The sequence below is a fragment of the Perissodus microlepis genome, chromosome 7 (genome assembly GCF_051167445.1).
Source record: "Perissodus microlepis isolate ML-2025 ecotype Zambia chromosome 7, ASM5116744v1, whole genome shotgun sequence".
Classification (NCBI taxonomy): Eukaryota; Metazoa; Chordata; class Actinopteri; order Cichliformes; family Cichlidae; genus Perissodus; species Perissodus microlepis.
The window spans coordinates 56,042,466-56,070,293 of NC_140467.1; the positions used below are offsets into that span (position 1 = coordinate 56,042,466).

General features: G+C 39.4%; 1 protein-coding gene across 1 annotated transcript; it reads right to left on the reverse strand.

Moving 5' to 3' along the window:
• On the reverse strand, nt 1-27,698 carry xrcc4 (X-ray repair complementing 4). The gene is made up of 8 exons (XM_084936136.1): nt 27,572-27,698; nt 23,072-23,209; nt 21,156-21,346; nt 16,977-17,143; nt 16,171-16,302; nt 15,790-15,929; nt 8,597-8,738; nt 1-680 (listed from the first exon to the last, which is right to left on the reverse strand). The coding sequence occupies exons 2-8, from the start codon at nt 23,205-23,207 to the stop codon at nt 578-580; spliced, it is 1,011 nt and encodes a 336-aa protein (XP_084792262.1). The 5' UTR covers nt 23,208-23,209; nt 27,572-27,698; the 3' UTR covers nt 1-577.
• Between the last annotated feature and the right edge of the window lie 130 nt (nt 27,699-27,828).

Sequence of the window (27,828 nt, forward strand, 5' to 3'; positions counted from 1 at the left end):
TGTGAGAATCTTTTTCTTCTTTATTATTTTTGTGTGAAAATTACAGCAAGCATTCATTCAAACCATATAAATCTTTAAAGTCAAATTATAAAAATTCTCCTCCCTACTATCATGCTTGTTCCAGAAAGCACTAAAAGCGCTTTATAGATGCTTCGTTTAAGTGCTCCAGAAAAGTAGAAAATTATGCAAGAATCAGTCCATTAACTATTTGCTTTCACTTTTTATTTACACAAATATCAAAATTAGTTGTTGATGTGTAGCCTGCAAAGTATATCAGAAAAAATGCATTTCAAAGAAGTCCTGAGCTAATGTAAACTTTGGTAAAAACATGTTTATTTTTACTATTCCAAACATTGGTCATTAGTGTACTTTACTATAAAAAAGCAACCTCTACAGTGCTCTATAAAGAATCACCAAGCATTTCTCTCATCAGCATCCATTGAACGCCTTTTTTTGCAGTGCTTTACCCTTCCATATAGATACAGCACTAGATGCATTCAATCACAATAAAAATATGATGCCTTGGCATTTCACTGCTGTGGTCTTGTCTACGTCTATAAGGTGCAGACGTGGAACATCAGAATTCCTCAAAAAGGTCTTCCACTGCAGAACTTGCTGCAGCAACATCTGCAGAGAGCTGGGGAGTCTGATGCTTACTGGATCCTGCAGGGGAGTCATTCCTGTCAACCACACACACACACACACACACACACACACACAGAAAAGAGGTCACACACACACACACACACACACACACACACACACACAGACAGAAAAGAGGTCAGTGGGCTAATGAGACTGGTTTACAGGACCGTTTTCCTGTTGAAACAGGAAATATGTCATGTGCTCTATAAGACACAAGACAAGAAACACATGGGCAATGTGTGTGCGCGTGTGTGTAACTGTGGCCCAGCAATTCCTCTACTTTAAGTGTTCTACATCAAAGACATCACTACTTCTGTTTGTTTTTGTGCATTTCCACATAGAGGCTCATGTTCTCCACCAGTTTTTAAGTCTGATGATGTTACCTCCCCAAAGCAGGTTTTTTTCCTGTAGCATAAGCGTGTGTTCGGTCTATATACATCATAGCTGTTGTATGCAATATTTTAAATGTTATGATTTATTGGTGGAAAATTGACAAAAAATGTCACATTTGACCTCTGACATGGTTAAAGCCATAGTAAATCAATATCGAGCTTTTTAAAACTATGTTTCATACGGTTGTTGTTCTACATACAAGCATATAGGGAATGATACACACGGGTTTTAAATATCATGTCACATTTGAGCTCTAAAAGGAAATAATGCCCAGACAGTGAGCTGCCTTGGTGGAAGGTCACACTGAAGGTTTTTAAAACTGAGCTTCATCAAGCAATGAATATTTTTTACATTTTATACTTTAAACTAGTTAATCCATAAGCAGGGGCAGATCTAGAGGGGTGGCATGGGGTGGCATGTGCCACCCTAAAATGATCTCTTGCCACCCCTAGTGCTACCCTAGTTTTGCACATGACAATGTTGTTTATTATAATAAGATAGCATTAACACTTTGAGCGTAGCTACAGTTAACACTGAATATAAATTCTAAAACTGAATATATTACATAGTGCCCCCCACTCACCATTAACAAATGTTTTTTTTCTTGTTTTTAGTAGCAAGTGATGCCTATGACTGTGCCAGAGCACCTTTTAAACAACACCATGGGAATTTCACATTTCACACAAGTGGTTGGTTGTTTGGAAATGGAAAGAAGGTGAATGTTATTAACCCTCTGGGGTCAAAGGACACGACACACCTCCAAATCCCATGACTGATTTAAGCTGACATAGCAAGCTTTTTTCTAAATACTATTGTCACATTTTTGTTTGTTTTTTTCTTTTTTAAAAAGCATTTTCTAATGACAGCGCGAAAACAGTAAAGAAAAAAAATAGCCACCTCTCTCCTATTGGTGAAAAAATGTACCATGTCGACCAATAGAAAAATAGCAACAGGTGGGATTTCTTTGTTTAGGAAGAGGGGCAAGTTTTAGGAGTGAGCGAGAGAGAGAAAGCGAGTTTTGAGATGTGAGAGATTTGTGACGTTTAGCGTGGAGTGTGTAGTTAGTGTGTTGTGTGGTCGTTGTTTTGTTTTGTGTGTCAGTGAGGGTACTAATGAATGTCACAAAAGCAGATTGCAATGAAAACACTGTCTTGAGGTGGAAAACCGGAGGAGTGATACACCTGTTGTCAGGCCTGCATATGTAACACCTGCATATGTGTTTAGAAAAAAAGGCTTTGATTTGCCACCCTAAGAAAATTTCTCTAGATACGCCCCTGTCCATAAGAAGTTTCCTGCTTCTGCGTCTGTCATGATTCTTTCTTCTCACTGTTATGCCTTTCCGGTTTTGACTCTGCGGCTTTCTGTGTCTCTTGTGTATTTTTCTCTTTGTGGTTATTTGAATATGAAGTTACAGGCCACCTGAACCCAGGTGGTGCAGGTCATCTTCATGTGAGGTTCTGAGAAAAAAAAAACCCAAAACATGAAGTCGTTTCATCAATAAATACTGGTTTTGTAATTTTTCTTTTCTTGGTGTGACTACCAACAGTGGTTCTATGCTACATTAAAAGATTTAAAGGGCTCACAAAATTTAAATGATCAGCCTTTCAGAAACCATGGTGACACCATGTGATGTTTAAGTGTGGAGATAAAAGAGGACAGAGAGAAAAGAAATCAAAAGTGATAAGTGAAAACACAAATGTGGACCAGCTGGTCACACTAGTGCTTTAAGAGTCTCCACATTTCTTTGCTACATGTTGATGAATAGAAACATATATTAGCTTAGCAAGAAAGCGGGAGTGACGGGAGGGTGGGGGCATACAGCTTCTGCCATTAATGAGCGTGTTATATCTAACTGGTTAACTTTGGCAAAGCCATAGGCGTATGAACTCCTTATAAAGTACTTTAGCAGCATTCCCACCTGGAAACTTTATTTACAAGGATAATGTCCAAAACCTTTGTTCTGCATTTCCACTGAAGACTACAGCTTTGTAGATAAGGCACATTAGGCAGTCGATATATCAAAAACTGAAAGCTGTTTTATAATGTGATTTCTCTATGTAGCAATATCAAACTTATCTGGTGCATATCCCAAAACGTTGATTCTGTTCATCGGGAGATGGTGTTTTCTGTGTGAGAAACGTTCATCCAAGTGACTTCTTCAGCCTCAGCTGAAAGCAGGTTTACCCAATCTTATATTTGCACAATGACTGAAACTAGCACCACTGAATGAACAATGGGCTGGGAGGTCAGTTCCTTGATTATTAATATGCAAATTATCATGACCATTGAGAGTTTTGTGTGTGTGTGTGTGTGTGTGTGTGTGTGTGTGTGTGTGTGTGTGTGTGTGTGTGTGTGTGTGTGTACAGGTGAAACTCAAAAATTTAGAATATCGTGCAAAAGTTCATTTATTTCACTAATTCAACTTAAAAGTTCAAACTAAAATATGATATAGACTCATTCCTTTATTTTATTTTATTTTGATGATTATGGCTTACAGCTTATGAAAACCCCAATTTCAAAATCTCAGAAAATTAGAATATTTTATGAAATCAATAAAACAAGGATTTTAAATAGAGAACTGTTGGACCTCTAAAAAGTATGATCAGACATATGTACGCAGTACTTGGTTTGGACCCCTTTTGATGCTATCAGCCTTTGGAAGACCAGGTTGCTTAATTAGCAGCCTTCAGCTCTTCTGCATTGTTCGGCCTCATGTCTCTCATCTTTTTGTTGGCAATGCCTTATAAATTCTCTCTGGGGTTCAGGTCAGGCAGGTTTGCTGGCCAACCAAGCACAGTAATCCCAGTGTCATTGAACCAGGTTTTGGGTACTTTTGGCAGTGTGGGCAGGTGCCAAGTCCTGCTGGAAAATGAAGTCAGCATTTCCATAAAGCTTGTCTGCGGAAGGAAGCATGAAGTGCTCCAAAATGTCCTGGTAGATGGCTGCGCTGACTCTGGACTTAATAAAGCATAGTAGACCGTCTCCGGCAGATGACATGGCTCCCCAAATCAACACAGACTGTGGAAACTTTATGCTGGACTTCAAGCATCTTGGATTGTATGCCTCTCCACTCTTCCTCCAGACTCTGGGAACTTGGTTTCCATATGAGATGCGAAATTTGCTCTCATCAGAAAAGAGGACTTTAGACCAGCAACAGACCAGTTCTTTTTTTCCTTTAGCCAAGGTAAGATGCTTCCGATGTTTGTTGTTCAGGTGCGGCTTGACAAGAGGAATACGACATTTGAAGCCCATGTCCAGGATCCGTCTGTGTGCGGTGGCTCTTAATGTACTAACTCAGTCCACTCCTTGCGAAGGTCCTTTTCCTGACAATCCTCTCAAGGCTGTGGTCATCCCTGCTGCTTGTGCACCTTTCCCTTCCACGTAACTTTCTATTAATGTGCTTTGATAGAGCACTTTGGGAACATCCAGCCTCTTCTAAGAGACCATTTAAAAGCCCAGTATGCAGGTGTTTTGGATTAATTCGCTAATTAGACTGTGACGCTTTAAACCTAAAATATCAAGAAAATATATATATATGACTTAGACTGTTTTCAAAGGACAAAGGATGTATAAACTCTGTGTTGATCCCAGTATAAATCAAAATGAAAACACTTGTGAGACCCTCACAGTGCCATGGCTTGTAGTGATTATCTGTGATGGCTTGGAGCGATATTTGATCGTTTACAGAACCAGTCCATGTGTAAAAGGGAGGAAGGATTTCACTGTAACTTTCTTTTAGTTTCCTTTCATGGGAAAACAGTCCTCTGTGTATACAAACAATTATATCCTAACTACATGTTCAAAGATCAGGACAGGGAGATGGGGTAGTAAACTGAAAACCTCTCTTTATTTTCAGAGGAACTGAGAAATCCTTCTTTCTTTCATCAAACAAAGAGTTTTGGGTTAGAAATATGTGTACTAGTGAAGTAAAGAAGAGAATATGGGAAATGGTTAGTTTAGTGTAGGAATACATATTTACTGCAAAGAGCAGAACAGCTGCTAGCCTGCAGTACTGTGAAAAACTCACTTCTTCACAGTTTGTATCCAAGGAGTCAGACTTTCTTGTATTTTTGTGCTCAAGTGCGCTTGAGCAACAGTTCTGCAGCTTCCTGTAGGTCTTTAAAATTGTTCCTTTTGGCATTGCCTGCTTTATCACACATTTTCAGTCCTTGTACCTGACCAATTTGACATAAATGGGTTCTTTGTTAAGCCACTGATCTCTAATCTATATATCATTCAAGTATAAATATTTTGTTAAAGACAAACTTGACTGCTTTTATACACCTGCTTGGTGCTGCTGGAGTCACAGTGAGGTTAAGTGACACAAAAAGGAATTTCCCAAAATGCTGAGCACTCTTTTACATTGCCAGCCATGCTTCTGTTTATGTGGCTCTTTCACTATGTTAACTTTTCCTCATCCTGGTCTCCATCTTCTCTGTGGAGGTAACAGTGGTTAATAGTCACCACCAGGAGAAGGGCCTCTTTTCTGCTGTGTGTGCCAGCTCAGAGGGGGGGCAGTTTTAGCAGCCACTGCAGTGATCAAACGTCCAGCAGCTACAACTGTACATTAGCTCACTGCTGCTTCTTGTTAGAGAAGGCAGAGCTGGTAATGGGCAGCAGTACCAAATCCTGACAGCAGCTTTAAATGGATGGTAACACTTATCTGCATGTGGCACGTTTTACAGTCACTGGCACTCTGAGAAACTTGGACACAGTATATTTACTCTGTTGGTAGGGACTGCTACAGAAACAATGTCAGATTGAGACATGCTTTTAAGAATATTTTCTAAACAGACACCTCCAAAAGAAGCTGGCAAATGGACGAAACGGGAACAAGCGCAATGGTATTGTGAGGTTTTGGATGTGCAGCAATGGGGCTTTCAGAGCAGTGTGATGGTCTGACTGAGCTTGAAAAGAGGGGCTATAGAAACAACAGCGAGGAGAATAGAAGAGAGTTGCACAATTGTTTCTTTGGCTCCTCACTTCACATGCTAGACCTCCTTTGACAATCCCCCACCCCCATCCTAGCAGCCCCACTCCAAACTGTCTTCAAACCAGACAATAACGGCATTCACTGATATCCAAAATATTAAAAGGGTTGATTATGAAAAAAAAAAATATTATCCACTTATGTAAAAATAAAGCACGTTCTTTTAAAAGTGAACACACATATCTGAATCCAAATTTGTGTTACAAACATTTATCCAAATCTGCACATTGCATAGGCTGTATATAAAAGAAGGATGTGGCTTCCATGCAAAAAAGTGCCTTAAAAATTAAAAGCAAGGCAGTAGGGGCCTCCTTTAGTTGTCTCTACACACTGGGCTTAATAACACAGCATAAAGATGATTCCCTACAGTGAATGTTTGATATTTTTTTATTAAAGTAACTACCAAGGGGTAAGATCAGGGGCAGATCTAGAGAAATTTTCTTAGGGTGAGAAGGAAAACAAATGGGGTGGCAAAATCAAAGTCTTTTTTTTCTAAACACATATGCAGGTGGTTACATATTGTTAAAACGATTCAAATGCAGTAAGTATACACATTTTTCCATAAATATAGTCTATAACTTAATTATTTTCTGTAGCCCACATAATTAAACATTTTAGTTACATAATACGTGCAAATTTTGATTTTATGTACTGTATAGCCTGTATAATAAATAAATATGTAGCCCAACTAGCTAACTTGAGTTTCACACCATTTTTTGTTAGAAAAAAATCAAATTGCTCCACAAAATGTCAGAAATTTGCACTGTCATGAACAAAATTTTTGATTTGTTGAGTTAACCCTCTGAGGTCCAAAATATAACTGGCTATTTTTGACTCCTTTTGATTTTACATTTGCATTTCACCTTTAAATTGCTTCAGTTTATTTGTTTGCTTTGCCTTGCTTGGTATCATTCTTTTCAGCACAACTTCACGTGTCTAAATTTACAGCTATTGTTTCATTGACATACTGTATTATCACAACTCATCTGAAATCACACAAAAGACATAAAATCCTAGTAGTATTTTTTATTTTTTTTTACTGTAAAAACCAAAGACATGTTTAGTAAATTATTTTTATAACTTGAAATGCAAATATAAATTGTTCATTTTGGAAAACTTATGCACACATTTTGTAAACATATCCAAATATTTATCTAAAAATGCAGCCAATACACCTGCTGTTTTTTGTACAACAATTTAAAAATACTACTCTAACTGAACTGAGAGAACAATCACAATAAGTGTCACAATAAGTCATTAGTGCCCTCACTGACACAAAACAAAACAACGACTACACAACAGACTAACTACACAAGACAACGCAACACACTGACTACACACTCCACGCTAAACGTCACAAATCTCCCAAATCTAATCGCTATTGATATCTCTCTCTCTCTGTCTTACTCACTCGCTCGCTCTGTCTCTCTGCCTTCACTCCCAAAACGTTCCCCTCTTCCTAAACAACCAAATCCCACGTGTTGACTTTTTTTAATTGGTCGACATGGTACATTTTTCCACCAATAGGAAAGAGGTGGCTATTTTTTTTCTTTACTGTTTTTGCGCTGTCATTAGAAAATGCTTTTTAAAAAACATGACAATAGTATTTAGAAAAAAGCATTGCTTATATATGCTTTCTAATCATAAAACTCTGGATTTAGTGGCCTGTCATTAAAATTTAAACACCGGTGTATACTTTGAAGTCAGAACTTTAAACACCGGCTGAGACTCTGCGCGGCTGCAGCTGGTTGCAGCTTGATGTCAGCTTATATCAGTCATGTGATCTGGAGGTGCGGCATGTCCGTGGACCCCAGAGGGTTAATAACACTCACCTTCATTCCATTTCCAGAGTGTAACATCCAACCACCTGTGTGAAATCTGAAATTCCCATGGTGTTGTTCAAAATGTGCTCTGGCACAATCATAGGCATCACATGCTACTGAAAACAAAAAGCCAGTCTGCGCTATGGGCTGAACCACTTGTTAATTATGGAGGGGGTGGACACTATGCAATATATTCAGTTTTAGAATTTATATTCACTGTTAACTGTAACTACGCTCAAAGTGTTAATGCTATCTTATTTTAATAAACAACACTGTCATATGCAAAACTAGGGTGCACTTGGTGTGGAAAGAGATCATTTTAGGGTGGCACATACCACCCCATGCCACCCTTCTGGATCCACCCCTGAAGAGAAGGGATGATGGATGTGAAGGAAAGGAAAATATGACACAGCAGAAAGGACTGGGAAATTAAAAAACAGATCAAGCTCTTTGTGTTCTGATTTTAGTTCCTCAGCAATAGAGGGAGATGTGTGTGTGTGTGTGTGTGTGTGTGTGTGTGTGTGTATTATGACAATCAAGTTCATTGATATAGAATGTGTTATTTCAGGTGGAGCTGTCCCTCCCTGTCACATCTGAACACATTTTAACAGACCTAGATGATGTGTTTGAAACTATAAAGGCAGCGATGTTAAGTTGGAGGAGCTACTCTGAATACAAAACGAAGTACAGCAGCATAACCAGCAGTGATCTTGATGTGAATGAGGCAGCGCAGAGACACTCATACCTTTTTCTCTGAGATGTCTCTGGGTTTGGTCGCTTTACTGCAGCCTCTGGGGCCCTGAGGTGACGAAAGCGCCGTTTGCGAGACGGGGCCACATCTGTGAGGTCACTCAGGCTTTCATCCAGTGGTCCCGAAGTCGGTGATTCTGAGAAGAGCATGGAGTCAGGAGAGTGAAAAACAGTAGTCAAACAAAACGAGAGCAATCTTACTATACTGATGATAATCTTTGTACAGTATGGACACCATCTCCTCCTTAACCAGTGGGCCAGTCTAAACAAAACTTTGCACCAACATTGTCACACATACAGCAACTATTTACATCTATGTGTTTTTAAAAAAAGATTCATTATAAACCCCAGTTCTTTGGATTTTTGTATACATTATGTTCATTTCATTGCCCCCCTGCAAAAGCAATGATGCGGTCTCTATTTGCGTTTGTTTTCATTGTGTCATGTTCAGTGGATGTCATCTGTAACTTAATGGTTTGAGTCACAACTAAATACAGGATGAAGGATTGGAAGAAAGTGCAGCACAGGTGGTTTTTGCTACTATTGGATTAGCCCACTGAAAGAATCTTAAACACATATTTCCCAACCTTAAATGGGATCACCAACTAATCTAATGTTTAAGTAACACATTTTGAACCGTAGCAGCAGTTTCTACAATACACAAAACAGACCCATGCAGACACACAGCAACACTACAATATTCCCCGAATTCACTTTACCCCTTCACTACCCCCCTTCCCTACTAGCCATCTGAGTCATTGTCGTGGCAACAGAAAAAACACAAATGGTGCAAGTTTTGCCTGGTGATGGGAAGGGAAAGCCCAACAAGGAAAACAGCATCCAAAAATTGTTGACGTATAAAAAAGAAATCTAATCTGGAAGTAAACCATTTCAAAGTGGAAAAATCATGAAAGTCCCCTAAAAACCTCTTGCAGTGTCTTTATTGCTAACTTATGTTCACTACTTACACTTACATACTTGGCACACTAATTACATCCATGCCATCTGGGAGTAAAAATCTAGTGGCTGATGAAGGGTAATGTCAATGGTAGAAGCTGCTTATGTAATGCTATAGTTACTTAAAAAAAAAAACCTTAACTTCACCTTAATTTACTTCACCAAAACCTTTAAAGGAGCTCAAATGATTTGGACCAGAAGGTTTGGCTATGTACAGAAGCAGTGAAATGAATGAGACGTCAACAAAGGTTTGAAAGTCGAAAGGGTGTGGAATCCATCTAACACAATTTAAAAAAACAAACAAACAAACCTGACCTGTCAGTGAAATAGGACACACCAAGTTTTCAAATAATTACACTTCAATATTTGGTAGCACATAAAAGTACTGCTTGTAACATTAACCTTGTTTACAATGGAAAATAAAATAGTGATGTAAAAATCTTCACATTGGTTTTAAATGCTTCTTCAGTGTTAATCTCAATAGTTTAAATGTTTACAATTTAAAAAAAACATTCTGAATAAAAATGTTTTTCAGCAAAATAAAGTACAAAACATTGTAAACTATTTCTTCAGTAAAGGTTAGACATGTTTTACTTACAGTGAACTCATAAAAAGTGCAAATAAACCATGGAAAGATAAAATAATTTGCTCCCCGATCTCACAAGATGAGACCACAGTAGCATGAAATGGCACCACCTCTAAGCCCTGACTTCTACAACCAAACATTCGCGGAGAGAAGCAAAACTAGATAATAGCTTTGAACTTAACGCATCACATCATTAGAGTAGTTTGGACACGGAAGCAGGGTTCATATGTCATCACTTAAAGACCGGATATCCCACCTGCTGTGAATGTTTTAAAGCAGTACAGTTGTTATTATTATTACTTGTCACATCCTTTTTATGACAGTTAAAAAAAATTACATTCATATAAGAAGTAAAATTGTCTTGTGTAAACTAGAGATGGCACGATACCACTTTTTTATGTCCGATACCGATATCATAAATTTGGATATCGGCCGATACAGATATGAATCCGATATAGTGTTTTTTAATCAATAAAACTGTTTTGTTTTTTTTAATATCTTGCTGCATTTTGTATAAGTTCAAACTCAAATTACAAACAAAACAAAACAAAACAAAACATAACACTAAAGCTAGTCTGTTATACCTGTATGCAAAAAATATACTGCACCGAAAATATTTCATAGTTCAGCAATACTGATCAATCTAATGAACTTAAACCTACACCATCCTTCCTATTCTGGTATTTTAAAGAGTAAGAAACCTAACTAATAGGGTTGCAAACTCCCAGCAAAAAAAAAAAATTAAATTAAATTAAAAAAAATAGGGAACCACCCCCCACCGTCCACCTCATGACGCTTAATCGACGTAATCAACTTTAATTTGATGCAATGTGAAAAAATGCACAGAAATCAATTATTTTTCAAGAATAATTAAATAGATTCAACATCTTTCTTCAACAGAATTGCAGACTGCACAGATGGTACCTTCCCAAAGGAAAAAGTACTATAGCTTACTAGGGTATATTAGACTTAATAGTTACTATATACAGTAATGGACTTCTATACATTTTACATAAGATTAAAACTTTGGGTGTAAGATTCAGATAATTATTTATTAAAAGCTAGACATTTTAAATGAGAATAAGAAAGAAAAGTATGTCTTTGTGCCCCCCTTTTCCCTGTTAATGCCCTATAGGCCCCCCTGGCTAAACTTTGCTAGATCCGCCCCTGCACAGTTACCAGCCGTCAGCTACGTAGAAAAAGATCCTGGTGCAGAAAGTAATATTAAATAAATTCTAACAACAGATTATCAAGCTTAAACGTGCTGCTGTTGTTCAGTTGTTGTTTCCTCTTTCTGGCGTGAAGTGGGCCAAAAACAAGCAAGAGAGACGGACTCACGACAGAAAAGCCGATCAGCTGATCATTGATCAGTTTCACGATTGAAGTAGCAGCAGGAGAGGGAGAGAGAAGAGGCAGTCGCTCCATATATCAGTTGTTAAGCTTAACGCTGGAATGCTTTACAAACATTCAGAGATAAACTTACACACTTGTTTTACTTCTCTCTGGGATAACTTTCTCAGAGATGAAATGCCAGTTTGGTAGCGAGGCTCAAAATGCTCAACCAGACCACCGACAGGTCTTGCACGCCACAGCCGCTCTATCACGTGAGCATACTGCTCCGACGTGCTACGGTCATGAGCCGAGTTACGCCGTGTCGCAAGTTTTGTGAGGTGCTTTTTTGATAATTAATGGATCGGATTACATTTTTTATTTCTCTCCGATATCCGATCCAGTAATTTAGGTCAGTATCGGACCGATACCGATACGTAATATCGGATCGGTCCATCTCTAGTGTAAACTGTATATGGTGTTAAATAGGCGTATACTACTGTACTTTAATGTTGTTCATAAAGGTGGTACTTTAAGAGCCATATATTTTATGAGGTGGCACTCATTATGAAAAGTTTGAGAACCAATGTACTAGAGGTTTTACATATTCTTTCCAATGCAACTTTTCATTGTCACTCAAAGTACCAAGCATTTGGAGGAGCGTCCTATAGAACCTCTCAACGGCATTGGCTCTGGGATGATACAGTGTTGTACGTATCTTTTTCATGCCATCAATCTTGCATAGTTTGTTCAATTCAAAATCGGGGCCCTGATCGCTTAAGTCTGTCTGGGACACCGTTATGAACAATAAACTTTTCCCAGAAGACTTTTGCAACAGTGCATGCTCATTGATTGGGTGTAGGGACAGCCATTGCGAACTTAGTGAAGTCATCAATCATAACTAATACATCTTTTGTGTTAGACTGCTCTGGCTCAATAGATAGATAAACTATAAAGAGTAACTCGAGGGGACCACCTGTCTGAATGTTCATGAGAGGGGCTGCCCTCTCACGTCTACACTTCCGGCAGACATCACACTCACACACACTGATCAAGTCCTCTGCTAGCAAACGCTATGGCCCTCAACTGTCCATCCTGAAGTTGGTAAAGAGCTGCATCGAGGTCAATGGTACTAGCGTCCGTGTGGAGGATATATGGGAGTTTGGGGCCTGCAAAACCCAACACTGGGGCTGAGGTAAACGTTCAAACAGATCATTTGTGAGTCCATCTCTGGCCAAATGGCTCTTTTGGTATACAGACCTTTATTGCTTTGTGGATCTTTTCTTCCCCTTTTTTTATTGGTAGGTAACCGGCGGTTAGCTCATTTAATGGCCTTAAAATGTTAGAGTAGTCCTGGATGAATCCCCGGTAATACCCAGCAAAGCCCAAAAAAGATTCTTAGCTCCTTAAAGTTGGTGGAGATGGGCCAAGTTGTGAGGGCTTTGATTTTCTCTGTATCCGTTTCGACTCCATACTCTGATGCTATATGGCTGAGGTACTTAACTGAGATATTTAAATATCTCAGCCGAGTGCTAATTTCAAGCCAAACTTTTTCAATTTCAACAGGACTCTCTTCAGGCACTGTTCATGCTCTTCGAGGGATAACAAGAAAATAATGAGATCATCAATAAAGACGAGAACCTCCTTACGATTCATCAGACCCATACACCGCTCCATGAGCCTTTGAAATGCTTATTAAATTCCCAGAACCCAAAGGGATACATTAAGGCAATTTTTTGCTTGTCTGACTCCAACATTTCAATCTGATAGTATCCGAACTTGAGATCCAAGACTGAGAACCATTTTGACCCTGCCAGAGCTGAAAATGCTTCCTCTAGATTGGGAAGTGTGTATGCATCTTTATGGTTTAGAGGTTTAGCCTCCTTTAATTGATGCACAAACTACCAGACCCGTCCTTTTTCCTGACAACTACAATTGGGGTGGCAAAAGGAGATTCAGATTCTCGTATCACTCCAATGTCGAGTAGTTCTTGGAGGCGTTTCCTCACTAAGCTTTATTTGGTGGTGTACTTTTTCTGTCTGTCCAAAATCTAACTCATGCTGTGAAAACAGTTCTGGCACTGAATTAATCATATTTGTGACACAATCTTTCGATTCAGCAGACATGTTACTTCCAAAGTCAAAACTGATCTTTTTAGACTGAGTACGATCTTCTGACTGGTCTGAGGGTTTTGGCACCTTCTCTATTTGTTCTGTATGTAGGACTCAGGTTAAGGCATTAATGTTGGCTAGCACACAGCCTGAAGGGACAACAATGTTGTGATTGGTTTCATTTTTAATATGATTGGCAGTTAACAGGGCTTCTTAGCTGGCAGGTTAACAACACCAGCAGACCACTGGGCAAGGGAAAGGCTGATGACTGTTCAATAATTGCTCACCTCTCATTAATGGAGTCGGGGATATACACTGAGGCTTCCAAAACTGCTGTCTGCCCTGCTTCCACCACACATTTAAAGGTGTTTATTGAAGTCATTACATGGATGCACACTACTCTGCATTGCATAACTGCTAACTGAGGTCATGGTTAGTTTCTGAGTAGGAAAACAAAGTCTCTTGATAGTCCAAACACACTTAGCTCCCACGACAACAGCTCCCAATGATGTATTTTAAGTCATAGCTGACAAGTCAAAGTGTGGAAATGCCCAACGTTTGCTGGTTTGCCAACTTTAGAGCAATAAATGTGAAGGTGGTGGTGTTTCAGATCTGCTCTCAGGGACATGTGACACTCATCTTAACAGGTGTTTTCCATCAGCTAGCAAAGTAAAAAAAAAAACGGTAAAAGCACTTCTCCGCCAAACTCCAAAGTACAAAAATATGTAAGTAAGACTCAGATTAAAATGGACATGGCTTCATGATTTTTTTTATATTTAATAATATATATGCAAGATCTAAAAGTAGACAAACTGAAACCAGTAAAAGAAATGAAACAAAAATTTTCCTGAGAATACATATGAGTGAGGAGAAAAAGTATGCAAACCTCTAGGATTACCAGCAAATTTATAGCAGAAATTAGAGTCTGGCCTTTTAATCAATGGGATGATCCAGTACAGGTGAGCACCTTGTTTTTATTCAACGAAATGACTTGAAGATCGGCATTACCCTCTACTTGAGTCAGGGAGGTCACGAAGGAAGACAAGGTAACTCTGAAGGCCCTGAGGTTCTCTGGTGTTTAGGGCAGGGCTAGAAGGAGAAAGCACTGCTCTCCAAAAAGAACGCTGCTGCTCATCTACAGTTTACTAAAGATGACATAGATGAGCCACGAGACAATGTTCTGGATGGATGTGGCCAAAATAGCATGTTTACTTTAAATAAGTGTTCAGTTTGGAGAAAAGACAATAACAGAATTTGGCATAATTACATCTGTAAAACATTGTGGTGGTATTATGGTTTCTACCTGTTTAGTTACCACTAAACCAGAAAAGCTTACTATCAATGACATTAAAAGCTAGGAATCTTTCAGTAAATTCGCAAGGAAAATATCGTGACATCTATTTATGAACTAAAACAAGTTGGTCATGACAAAAGGAGCACAAGTACCTCCTCAAAGTAATGGTTTAACAAGAATGTTTGGAGATTAATTTAAGAGATTAATTAATAGATTAAGATTAAGTTTACTTGGTTATTTAATTTTCTGTGGCAGCTTCTAAGAACTGCTCCTTCTTTTCTTATTGACGTTGTGCCACAAGGTTCTGTTTTGGGTCCTTTACTGTTTCTGTTATATCTGTTACACACTTACACACTCTTCAACACACTTTGAGCCTTTTTAAATACACTTCTTATCACTGCTAGACAGATGAGATTTAGTTGTACATCTCTTTTAATCCCCAAGATACTTCTAATCTATCCCGCATAGGCGCTTAGACTCTATTAATAGTTATTTGGATGACAATTTTCTCCAACTTAATGAAGAGAAAACAGAAATTCATTTTTTGTATCCCTGACAGATTGATGGCTAAGGTAATGGAAACTCTAGGTCCTCTTACCTCTTGTGCTAAATCTTCAGTCAAGAACATTGGTGTAACTTCAGACTCAGTTTTCACTCTGGGTGTTCAGGTTGAGGGCCTGCTGCCTGTGCATCATACAAGGCTGAGAACTAAAGGAGACAGAGCTTTTGTAACACCGGCCCCAGACTCTCGAAGTCTTTTCCTCTGAGCTTGAGAACAGTCAATTCTGATCTCTTTTTAAAAGCAGCTAAAAACTCACCAACAATGATTCCCAGTTTGATTTTTAGTAATTTGTTTTGATGTTTTGACGAAATTGTACTTAATTGTTTTTTCCCAGTGTCACCAGTCTTACCCAAACTGGAGGCTGGAGTCGACTGCGTCTCCACTGGGTCCTCATCAGTACTGCCTCCATAATCATCCGCTTCAACACCATCATCCTGACCTCTTGTCTGACCTGACTTTACTGAGTCTTTCTTTCGTTGGTCATTACTCCTGTATCAGAAACCATACATTACACATGATTCACTCAGACTGCTTAACATAACTTTTACAACAAAGAAATCAGAGGAATGTTGTAATTAAGGAAAAATACCCTTGACCTGTTTAATAAGCAATTATGGCATATATTTCATTTTAAAAAATGCTTGCCTTAAAACTCACAGCTAAAAATCGACTTTTTAAACATTTGGAAAAGCTTCAGTGTTTGAGAGTCAATGTGGTATAAGCAGTGCACCTCATTTCCTCCAGGTTTGTGACATCCTGCTGTAGACTGCGGATCTTTGCTTTCTTCTCATTCAGAACCAGGACAAACCGAGAGTAAAGCTCTGCCTCCAGGGCTTCCTTACCACCAACGTAACGCTTCAGTCTTGAATGTACAGAAACAAAAAAGTTCTTTAGCATACCAAATATACTAATTAGTCTGTGTAATCTGGCTTCATGGAAAGATCAAGTTGGTGAAAATGTATGCCATGCCTTCTGATGATACTGCCTAAGGGAAGCATGTATATTTTAAATAGAATTGGTCCTAGCACGGAACCCTGTGGAACTCTATCGTTATCCTTAGTGTGTGAAGAGGACTTTTAATTCCTAAGGAGATAATTTGTAACCTGTACTAGAGCTGTTTCTATCCTGTAATGAATTTTGAAACCTGACTCAGCCTCTTCAAATATAACAATGTTTATGGTGACTCAAGATTTAGAACAGGTAGTCTACTAGTGTAAAAGGTTGAGAGTAAAAAACAAAACATAAATTACAGTCCATTTAACATGGATTAAACTAGATGATCATATTAAAAATGCTCACACTTTATGACATTATATAGAGCCAAGGATAGAAAAAAAACATCTGAAACAGAGTGTGCAGTGACAGGAAGACAAAGCAACAGTTTTGGTGTGGACCAAAATATTCCTGTATTTTCTGTGCACTATGTGCTAGCACACGATTACATACTCGCACCTTCCACAGTTTGTGTGGTTTGGGTGTAAAGTTGATTTTACTGTGATTTTGTATGCATGTGTGTTCATCCATGCATGTACTTACTCTGCAGTGATGTGTTGCTCTTCTCCTCGAAGTCTCTCGTTCTCCTCCTGTAGTCTCTGGTTGTGGTGCTGCAGGTTATTTCCCCTCTGCAGACTGTAAATCAGTAAATTTCTCACCGCCTCTGCTGGCTCTGGGACGGCCTTCAGCAGAACGCAGCCCAGCCTGAACTGGAAGAAAGGAGTGAAAAATCAACCAAACAAACTGACTTGTTTAGTTTTGTAAAGGCAGTCACTTTGTGTCTTTGTGACCTAAATATATGTTTTAGAGCTACAACTACCAAGCTGTGGTGTTGTCATGGACCTGTATTACTGGCACATGTTCATAACATATTTATCCAAAATAACTGACAGATGATTTGATATTCTTGATAAGATCTTTGGGCTGTCATAACCATATCATAACATGAAAGCCCTACTACCAAGTATTTCATTACTGATGAACTACTAAATGTATTTTGAGAGGTTAAATACTAAAGAAAGGCTATCAGAGAGAGCGAAAACTTAAAGAATGAAATAAAACTCTAACCAAAACTGTCTGATTTGACAGTATTAAAGTTAAACTACTATGTTTAGACTTAATTTGAGGTTATGGGCCATCTCACTCATAGCACAAGCATAGTGATCAGTGGCCTCTGGGGAACAAACGTTTCTCTCAAACATGTTTGCATTCACACAAAGACATGGAGCACAAATGTGGATATCAGCTCTAACTTCTGACCCCTGTGATCCACAGCTCCATAAATAACTGTGTTTCATTGGGGGAGTAATAGTTGTGTGTCTCCAGACTGGATAAGAGAGATAAACAGCAGAAAATGAACACCAAATGCTGATATAATATCCTCCACGTACTGTTTTAATTAAGTAGCAGTTCCTGGATTAATCATTTGATGCCAGCGTAAACTACCCACAGACTACAATGTAAAAATACTCAGCTTCACAGCATTAAAAAGCATCTTTAAAGCCTGGCACAAACAAAAGAAATAAAAAGTGTTTTATTCTTTAGGGATAGTTTTCCCCTGCGTTTCAATCAACACAGCCACACCACAACTTTAAGTATCAACAAAGCCAATTGTGGTGAGTTACAGTCACAATTCGGCTCTTGTTCGGGTTGTATGAAGGGAGAATTACGTGACAAACAATCTTTTCTTCTCTGAAGTGGAAGACTTTACATTTCACTATTTACTCACTATTTACTCGCAGAACATTTGAGGAACTGCAATTTCTACTGAATAGACAAACCAGTAATTTATCCCTTCCTGCATTTCCACAATTTCTGTTTTTTCTGTGTCTAACCTTTGCCAGCTATTACTTCATCAACTCTTACAAATGGTAAGTAAATAACATGTGACTGAAATATTACATATTGAAATGAAAATGGCTTTTCTAAGACGCTCTGGGAAAAACGTTCTAGTTATCTTCTCGTTGTATTCACTGAGTTAGTCTTGTGCTCTTAGTCATCATAAGCCTACCTCCACCTGTTACCTGAGGGCTTATGTGAGGAGCAGTAGGTTGTAAAGCTGCTAATCAAACTGGATGTTGTTGACTGGTTTTAGGCACCAGCAGGCCGGCTGGACACAAAATATTGAGAGCAATAGGTTTCCCATGTCATCATAGCAACAGTACTGTTTGGAGCTCTGACTCACTGATTCACATAAATTAACAGCTAGACACTTTTATTTCAGGACTGGTCCCCCACTTACTCCAAATTTACAACCAAGAAGAGTGAATGTTGCATTTCTCCTTTATCTCCCCACCTAATAGTCTAACACTAAAAATCTAAGATGTGTTCCCATTAACAACTAATAATAATAATAATAATAATAATAATAATAATAATGGACTGCATTTATATAGCGCTTTTCTAGACAGTCAAAGCGCTTTACAATTCCACTATTCATTCACTCTCACATTCACACACTGGTGGAGGCAAGCTACAGTTGTAGCCACAGCTGCCCTGGGGCAGACTGACAGAAGCGAGGCTGCCATATCGCGCCATCGGCCCCTCTGGCCAGCACCAGTAGGCGGTAGGTGAAGTGTCTTGCCCAAGGACACAATGACCAGGACAGACAGCGCTGGGGATCGAACCAGCAACCTTCACAATAACATTATATTATGCACATTTATGCACATTTTCAAGGGTGTCAAAAAAAAAAAACCTAAATTAAACATAGAAACAATTTAATCCCGGCTCTTCAATTCAGTGTTACATTGTATAGTTAGGCAATTTGTTATTAGCAGCCCTGATTCAGAACCTGAGAGCTGTGTCTGGGCTTCTAGTTGATCCATCTGGTGTTTCTTAAAGCCTCATCAGAAATGGAAGGAGTGGCTTAACAAACAAACAAACAAATACAATTTTCCTCTGAAATGGTAAATGAACTGATACTTATATAGCACTTTTCTACCTGGAGCACTTAAAGCACATTTTGCTACAAGCTTCATTCAACCAGTCACACACACATTCATCCACATGCTGTTTTCTGTACGCAAGCTCCTTATCTAATATTCACACACTCAAAACTCAGGTTTCAGTATCTTGCTCAGGAATACTTCAAAACGCTGGAATGGTAAACGGCCCGCTCTACTACCTAAACCACAGCTGCATAATAGCTTACAGCACCTGGTATTCAACCATCTGACCCTGCTCAGCTTCTGAGATCAGATAAAACTGGGCGCGCAAATAGTCAGATACAAGGACTGGAAAGAGTGAAAAGGAGTGAAAAGGAGAGAAAACGCAGCCAGTGTCCAAAGATACCATCTAAAATACTAAAGTTAGGTGCTCCTTGAAGTGGTTGACTATTTCCAAGTGTGAGACTCATTTCTGGGCTCTGCTGGCATTCAGCAGAGCTTGACAGGAGCAGAAATAGGGAGACATTACAGTGAAGGCTCATGTTATGACTCAAAAGCTTATGACAGATGAATAACTGGGCTTTTCTCTGTTGCGGAAGAAAAGCCTTGGTCACCTCTAATAACACATTGCTGCACACGTCAGTAAACTGACACATGGTACTTTCATTTTTTTTTAAAAATTGCAACATAGATTCATTTCCCTTTTGCTGTTATGGAAGCACTCAACATTTCCATTTTTTCACAACTACGATGAGAACATAGGCCCTGTGTCAAAATCTTGTACGTTTATTCACACAGTGAACCTTTAAAGAAGCATTACTCAGTCAACTGCCAAATACCATCACTCTGTCTGTCGAAATATGAAACACCAGCAGTGCAAATATACTAAAGGTCATACTTCATAAAGCCACTAATCAATATTAAATGTGAAGCCACAAACCAAGAACAAAGATTCAAACGACGAAGAGCAACAGAAAATACAAGAAACAAATCAAAAAGATTCATAAAACTACAACAAATAACCACAAAATATGAAGAAAGAGACAAAAATAAGCACACTACAGAGATACAAAGTAACCACAAAAAGACAAAAAAATACACTGAGGAACCATGACAACCAGAAAACATGGTAGTTTCATTTAACCTGCAGAAAAGTAGTGCAAAAGTCAAAATACAAGGCTTGCTGACATTTAACTAATCAAAATGTTTGAAAAATGTTAGAAACGTGTGAAGCACATCTAAAGCTGGGCATACACTGTGCGATTTTTTTCAGTCCCGTTATTCAGCTCCTGCTCAAACTGTACGATTGAATCGCAGGGGTTAGAAGTTTGTAGGTCACGAGGCAGGGTCCCACACTATATGGCCCGATGCTCTGATGCGACCTGAGTGCTCACACTGTGCTTGCCAAAGTTCTACAAGTTGGGCATCCATCTCTTGTGTCCAGATCACACGCTGCACTGCCATGCTACTCTGTCTTTTTCACTTTCATTTCTGTGTTTGCGCGTGTGCAGTGTGAGAGGTTGCTTTGTTACCATCACGACGGGCGACAGGATTTCAAACAGGTTTGATTTTCTTGCAACCATACAATTGTTGATCGGGAGCTCGTCGTGAGGTGTTAATCGCTTCTCGTTACCCTATGTATACTACACGATGCACAACACACGATTAAGGCGAAACTCGGGCCGATCCCAAAACCGTCGCTCGACTGAAAAGTCGACTCAAAATGGGCCAGCTTAACCACACTACACTGTTTATCTAACCCACTGCTATCTGGGTGTCATAGTGAGATATTAGGGAAAGGGTGACATTCATGAGTTAGACATGCAGCACTTACTGAGATATCCTTCTGCATCTTCTCATATGTCAGTGTCAAAGTGGAACTGTGACCTGGGGGATTAGGTGTCAAAGTGAAGTTGTAGGTGTTGGAGTTTTCTCTCCCTGTAAAGGCTTGCTCGATGTCCTCGATATATCTTTCCAATGGCATCTCCAGTTCCTCTGCCTCATTGCACACCACTTCACCCCTCACTGTATAGGAAAAAATAAATAAAAAGAGCATCACATCTAAAATTAAAATTAAGAAAAAGATTATCCCAAATCCTCTAGCAGCTAATTCAGCATGTTACTCAATGAGATGGAAACAGTGTTGATTTTTGAGGGAAAAAAAGTGTACAGTGGGCACATTTAAGTTTAGCAACATCAGAATCTGTTACTGTTAATGAATTAAGGCTGGAACCTCCAGTGCTAAAAAATGAAGCCAGACATTTGGTCCAGATTGGACAATGTATGTGAATTAGAGCAAATAAAATTTGATGGCGAATAATCGAAATTTGCCAGGGCGCCACGGCCACGCCCTTTGACAAAAACTCAAAAGATCTACAATTCAATATTGCCTAGGTCTGCAGTTTAGACTGACCAAATGTGAAGTTCATCTGATAAAACCCCTAGGAGAAGTTCTCGAAAGTACAACAACTGGAAATGGTCAAAGCTGTGCCAAAATGTCACATTCAACTCGAAGTGGCGGTCTTTCTGTTGGCTTTGGGACATGGGTCTATCGGACCCATGGATTTGCATGTTACACACGTGTACCAAATTTCATACAACTATGTGAAACCCAGCACGGGGACGTAATTTTTCCTCACTGTGTAGGGGGGTTTTCCGAGCCATTTTGCCCCACCCATGTCTGAAACAAAAATAATAATAAAATTTTCACCAGACTTGACACGTGTGCAATATTTCATGAGTTTTTAAATATGTTAAACTCCCCAAAAAGCCCCTTCATTTGCTTTAATAATAACAATAATGAATGGAGTGATTACAATAAGGCCTTCACACATTTCGTGCTTGGGCCCTTAATGATTTTGATAATTACTGTAAATACAGGGCTGCTGTGGTATAAACGTTGCACTGTGTGTTGATTTAATACATTTACTAAGCACTGTGTACATCCCAGAACCACCAACTTTCCCATTAGTAGATGACGTGTCCTACATCCTGAGCTACAGCTATTCCTCAAATCAGTATGTTACAAATTACTGATTTAAGTTTCACATATATTTCGAGAATTGTTAGTTTCTGAACTGAATCAACCAAAAAGGTCATTCAGTTCCTCTGAATACAGCGGTTTCAGTGGTTTATAGTCATCTGGTTTTTAGTCATCACTCATCCAACTGACTTCTTGAACCTCTTCAGATTCAGACTGTAGAGACGGAAGAAGTCACTTGGGTCTAGATAAATGGTATCAAGGATCTTTGTCTGAATTACTGAGCTTGCAACAAAACATTCTTTGTCTTTATTTTTTGCATTTAGCATTTTCTAAACTAATTTTCAGCTTAGCATGCAGCAGCTTTCTGAAGAACAAACTAAATTCATCTATCAAAGATATAGCAAAAACTTTCAGAATGGCCAAGTCAGCTACACCAGAACAGCAGAAAACAACTTGGCCCCGTCACACAGGCCCAGAAGCCCATTAGTGACCCCTTGGTAACCACTGGTTGATAAGGAAAAATGTATTTTCAGGAATGATTAGCAGGTGGTTACTGGAGGTTGCCAGCAGTTGCTCAGTGAAATTGGTACCAATTTCCAATGTCCCAGGCAACATTTATCTCAAAGGACTTTAAGCCTTTGAAGTTTATCTTGAGCCTCTGAAAACTGAGGACTGTGTATAAAAATGGCATGTGATGTAAAAGAGATAAGAGTATATAATATAAGGTAATAAACTGTGAAGTCATGCTGAGTAATTTTTGTTTTTACCTTCCCCTCTCCATGCATCTTGTCCATCAGTAAGCAGCAACTGGAAGCCGGTACTAAAGTTGCACCCTTCCCAGTCCACCCGCAGGAAGTAGGAGGTGTCTGAGCAGAGATTAATTTCACGCACTGACGTGTGCATCCCTGCAGACAGACAGACCACAAACTGATTAAAAGATCACTTAAGTTTTCCGAGTACTTTAATAGGTACTTACTACTGCATTTGGTTAACATCATTTCATTACATCAAACCTTTCAATGGCCCCACGTGTGAGGTCAGCATGACAAAAATGTTTGATTACAGGACAAAGACGATCACTCAGAACAACTTTGTACTGATTTCCCTTTGAGGCTGTGGTGTCCAAACCCAGGCCTCGAGGGCCGGTGTCCTGCAGGTTTTAGATGTGTCCTTGATCCATCACAGCTGATTTGAATGGCTAAATTACCTCCTCAACATGTCTTGAAGTTCTCCAGAGGCCTGGTAATGAACTAATCATGTGATTCAGGTGTGTAGACCCAGGGTGAGATCTAAAACCTGCAGGACACCGGCCCTCGAGGCCTCGAGTTGGCCAAGCCAGCTTTAAGGGATTAAGTGGAGTGGACATACCACCTAAAAAAAATAAAATAAAATAAAAAAAGATTCAAGTCTGTAATTGTCTTTTCATTGAAGCGCATTTCTGGATTCCCTCATCGAGCAGCCACATGCTTGTGCTCTTCATTAGAGAAAAAAAAATTGACAATGTTTCTATCCACTGTACTTGACCTGTAACTGTACTTGTCAAAGTGGTCAATAATTTATTTTATTTTATTTTATGACATAAAGAAATATAGACAGATAGAGTGAGCTTGTCTCATTTTGCAACTCTTCATCATTCTCTCACATAAAGAAATTAAGAAACCACGAAGAGGTTCGTGAATGCAAAGTATTTTTCGGAAAATAAAATAAAATGGTTTTTACTTCTTTGCTTTTGTAAATTTGTAATTTTCTGTATGACCATGGTCTGATCATTATTGATGTAAATCTTTTGAAACTAAAGCTAAAACTCTGGCTCTTTAAAAGCTAGAGACTGTTAGCATGGGGATTGGCAGACCTGACGACTGGATGCGTTTCAGCAGGAGCAGAGTCCCAGGTAGGGGATGGGTGTCGTTTTGTGGGCATGCTTGATGTTGCCTTACACATGTTCCAGTGCCCCGTCCCACCAGTGTCCTGCCGGTGTAAACGTATCTAATATTTCATGACACATAGCGGAGTTCGCGGAAAGAGGAGAATGGCAAAAAAACTTCTAAGACCAACAATTTAAAGAATGAAAAGCACAGATAGTGGTTGCAGCAGACACTTCTTATTATTTTTAACACTCTGCTTCAATTCAGCTCTTTGTATGTTATGACTTCGTTCTTTTCTGCGGGTGGCTCACGGACCAACAAAACTGTAAGCAAGAGCTGCCCACAGACCAGCTGTAGCACATACTTTGTACACTGCCTTCATCTGACAACAGATGTCACTCGGACATCTGTGCAGTCAAGATCTTGAAGGACTGCATGCCAGCTCTTCTCACATCAGTGAAAACCACCTCTCCCCTCCTCTGTCCAACCAAAAAATGTACACAGATGGTCATAAATTTACAGGACCATAAGTCCCAGACAAGCAGGAAAGCCCAGACCTTCAACTTGTCAGCAACCTCCTCCAGCTTATCCAAAGAAACATCGAAGCACTCCCAGGCCATCCAGTATATATATTCTCTGGGTCTAGTGAGGGGTCTCCTCCGGAGCCTCGTCTCACTAGGACATGACTAATTGGAATACTTTATCCAGGAGGCGCCCACCTCAGCTGACTCATTTTGATGTAGAGGAGCAGCGGCTCTACTCTGAGCCTCTCTTGACTAACTGAACTCACCCCGTCACGAAGGGAAAGCCCATCCACCTTTCACAGAAATCTCATTTCCACTGCTTGTATCCATGAAGATGGATAGTGCCAAAAAAAACAACTCATGAAGAACAGTCACAGGTAACAGAGCTGGTTTTATTTAAAGTTTTCTTTGGTATGCGGGGAGACATTGACATGCAGAGTTGAAAACAGTCTTAATTTTTCAGTGGAATAAATTTCTTGTACTGCAACCTTTAACAGCAATAGTTTTACGACAGGTTTTGCAAATTTGCAAATTTTCAAATTGTTCGACATCCTCCTTGTAAAATCCAAACGACAGCTGGTCTAATTCCTACAACAATGCTCCATCTCGTGGCAGATGGTTGCATAACATTTAGGACACAACAAGGTATCAAAGGGTATTCACTAATTACCAAAAAATAAGTATCTAGTTTCATTCCAACCTAGGGAAACAAAAAATACATCAAAACTAGAAACCAAAATAAAAGAAATGAATTAACCTCACTAAAAAGAGTCAGTTGCTATAAGCATAAGCATGGCTGGATGTCTCAGCTTCACATTACTTTCTATGATGTTGTGGAATTCAGCCCTTCTTTTTGTCACAAAAAATTGGCAGACGTCAGCAGTGAGCAAACTCATTTGCTATTTAGTTCAAGCCAAGATGATTAAAAGAGAGCTTGTGTCAATAGGATCTAAACAGAAGAAGCTTTGACTCTCTACAGGTCTTTCAAGCCAGGGGTGGCTCAGGTGGAGCAGATCAGCTACTGATTGGAAGGTTGGTGGTTCGATCCTTGGCTTCCCCAGTCTGCATGGGCCCAAATATCCTTGGGCACAACCCCAAGTTCCCCAAGCGTTCATCGGAGTGTGAATGTTGGTTAGTTTGCACTTGTGTTTAGAAGTGCTTGTATGAGTGGGTGTGAATGGGGTGAATGAGGCATGTTGTGTACAGCACTTTGAGTACTCCGGAAGAGTAGAAAAGCGCTATATAAGAATCAGTCCATGTGGGTCTACTGGAGACCTGTCCTCACAATGTCTACAAGACTGCTTTTCAATTTGTAAGAGTGCTGCTATTTTTGCACATCACACTTCAGAGCATTGACATGAGCATTTAGTACTGAAGCAGATGTTGGAAAGATGTAATTAAAGGTGCAGTGCTCTCAAACATGTGTCTGGCTTCATGGTGCTGTTTATCAATCTAACAACCTTCTCCACTGCACACAGCCTGTGTTTAGACCTAATTAAAGGCTGTGTATCAGGTCATTAGAGCAGTTACATAGTTACATAGTTATGATAACATGGTTGTAAAAAGCTCAACTTGGCCATGTTGCCACTGTAGCCAATACAGTAGCCAAAATTGACATTGCATTTTATGTATGTGACTAGAGGCCGGTTATAGCATGCTTTATAATTTATTTTAATTTAAAGATCACAAACAGAATTGGACCGTTGGAAAGCCTTAAACATCACCGACTCTTAAACATCAACACAGAATTTTACAAACTGAAAAAGGAAAAATAAAAACTTGAGCAGACTCCCTTTACATGTATTTTAGCCCAGTCCATTGTAAATGGCTAACAATCACTTACACTCACTTTCATGCCTATGATCAATTTATAATGACCAATCACAGTAACATGGATGTCATTGTACTGTAAGAGGAAGCTGGATTAGTTGAAGAGAGCCCACAAAGACACAGGAAGAATATGCAAACTCCAAACAAAAAGACCGCAGCAGGGTATGAAACGTCTTGCTGTGAGGTAACACTGCTAACCACTGCATCACTATGGCCTCCTCCATGAAACACACAACAGTAATTTAACAAAACCGACTCAATTTAAAAATAGAAGGTGACACACTAACTGTGTCTGATCTCTTTTCCAGATCGTCAGGCTCCCACATCTCGCTCCTGTCAGGTTACAGCTGAATAATTAGCTTAACGAAAATTCGAGTAAATGATGACAACAGACGTCATAAAATAACATATATAGAGCTCCACTGACGACGGCTTTTACTCACGCACGCAGTTAACTCAAGGTGAACATACTCTAAGTTGATTAAATTTACTCTGATCAGCTGTTCTCAAACAGAAAATTCAAAGTTGCCCATCTCAGAGGTGATCAACTCAGAGTTTATTTTTAAACTCAGACTTTGTTGAACATGATTTCTAGTTACAGAGCAAGTGTGCTGAGCAGAAACATTTGGGAAACTAATATATGTACTAAAATCCCGTTCGTTTAATGTTTTCTCACAGTCCACTCTAAGTATTAGGATGTATGTCCAAACAACTGTACCATGAATGATTAAAAGAAATGCGCTCCTTCTCACAGTGGACGTCTGTTTCCGAATCAAACAAACTTCTTGCTGCTTCTTGCAGGAAACTCAGTCTCAACTATTGAAACCCGTCAGCGATCTTTGCTTTTCCAAGACTGGCGGCAACTTGAGATTTACACTGAGAACAGATCCTGCGACTGCACTGTATGCTAACATGACAAGAACAAGCAGCTAGCAGGTGCTAGCGAGCTCAGCTCAGAGTGAGACACGGGTTGTTTGTAAACACAAGCAGGAGGGTAGAAGCTCTCCTTCACATCTATATGAGAACAGCACATCTATTAATGTCCTACCTTCAGCGCTTCAGCTGCACCTTTATGCGTCCGCCAATTTGTTTTGGGTTTTTGTTGACAAGCTGCACCGGGAACGTGGATGTACGTCATCACCCAGCGACATTCAGCAACCAAACAGATGAGGGGTGCGTGTGTGTGTGTGTGTGTGTGTGGTAAGAATGATGGGAAACTACGAAAATATCACTCAAGACTCAAGAAAAAGAAAAAAAATTTATACATCTCTCCAGGTGTCCTGCAGGCAAACATTCATATCCTTT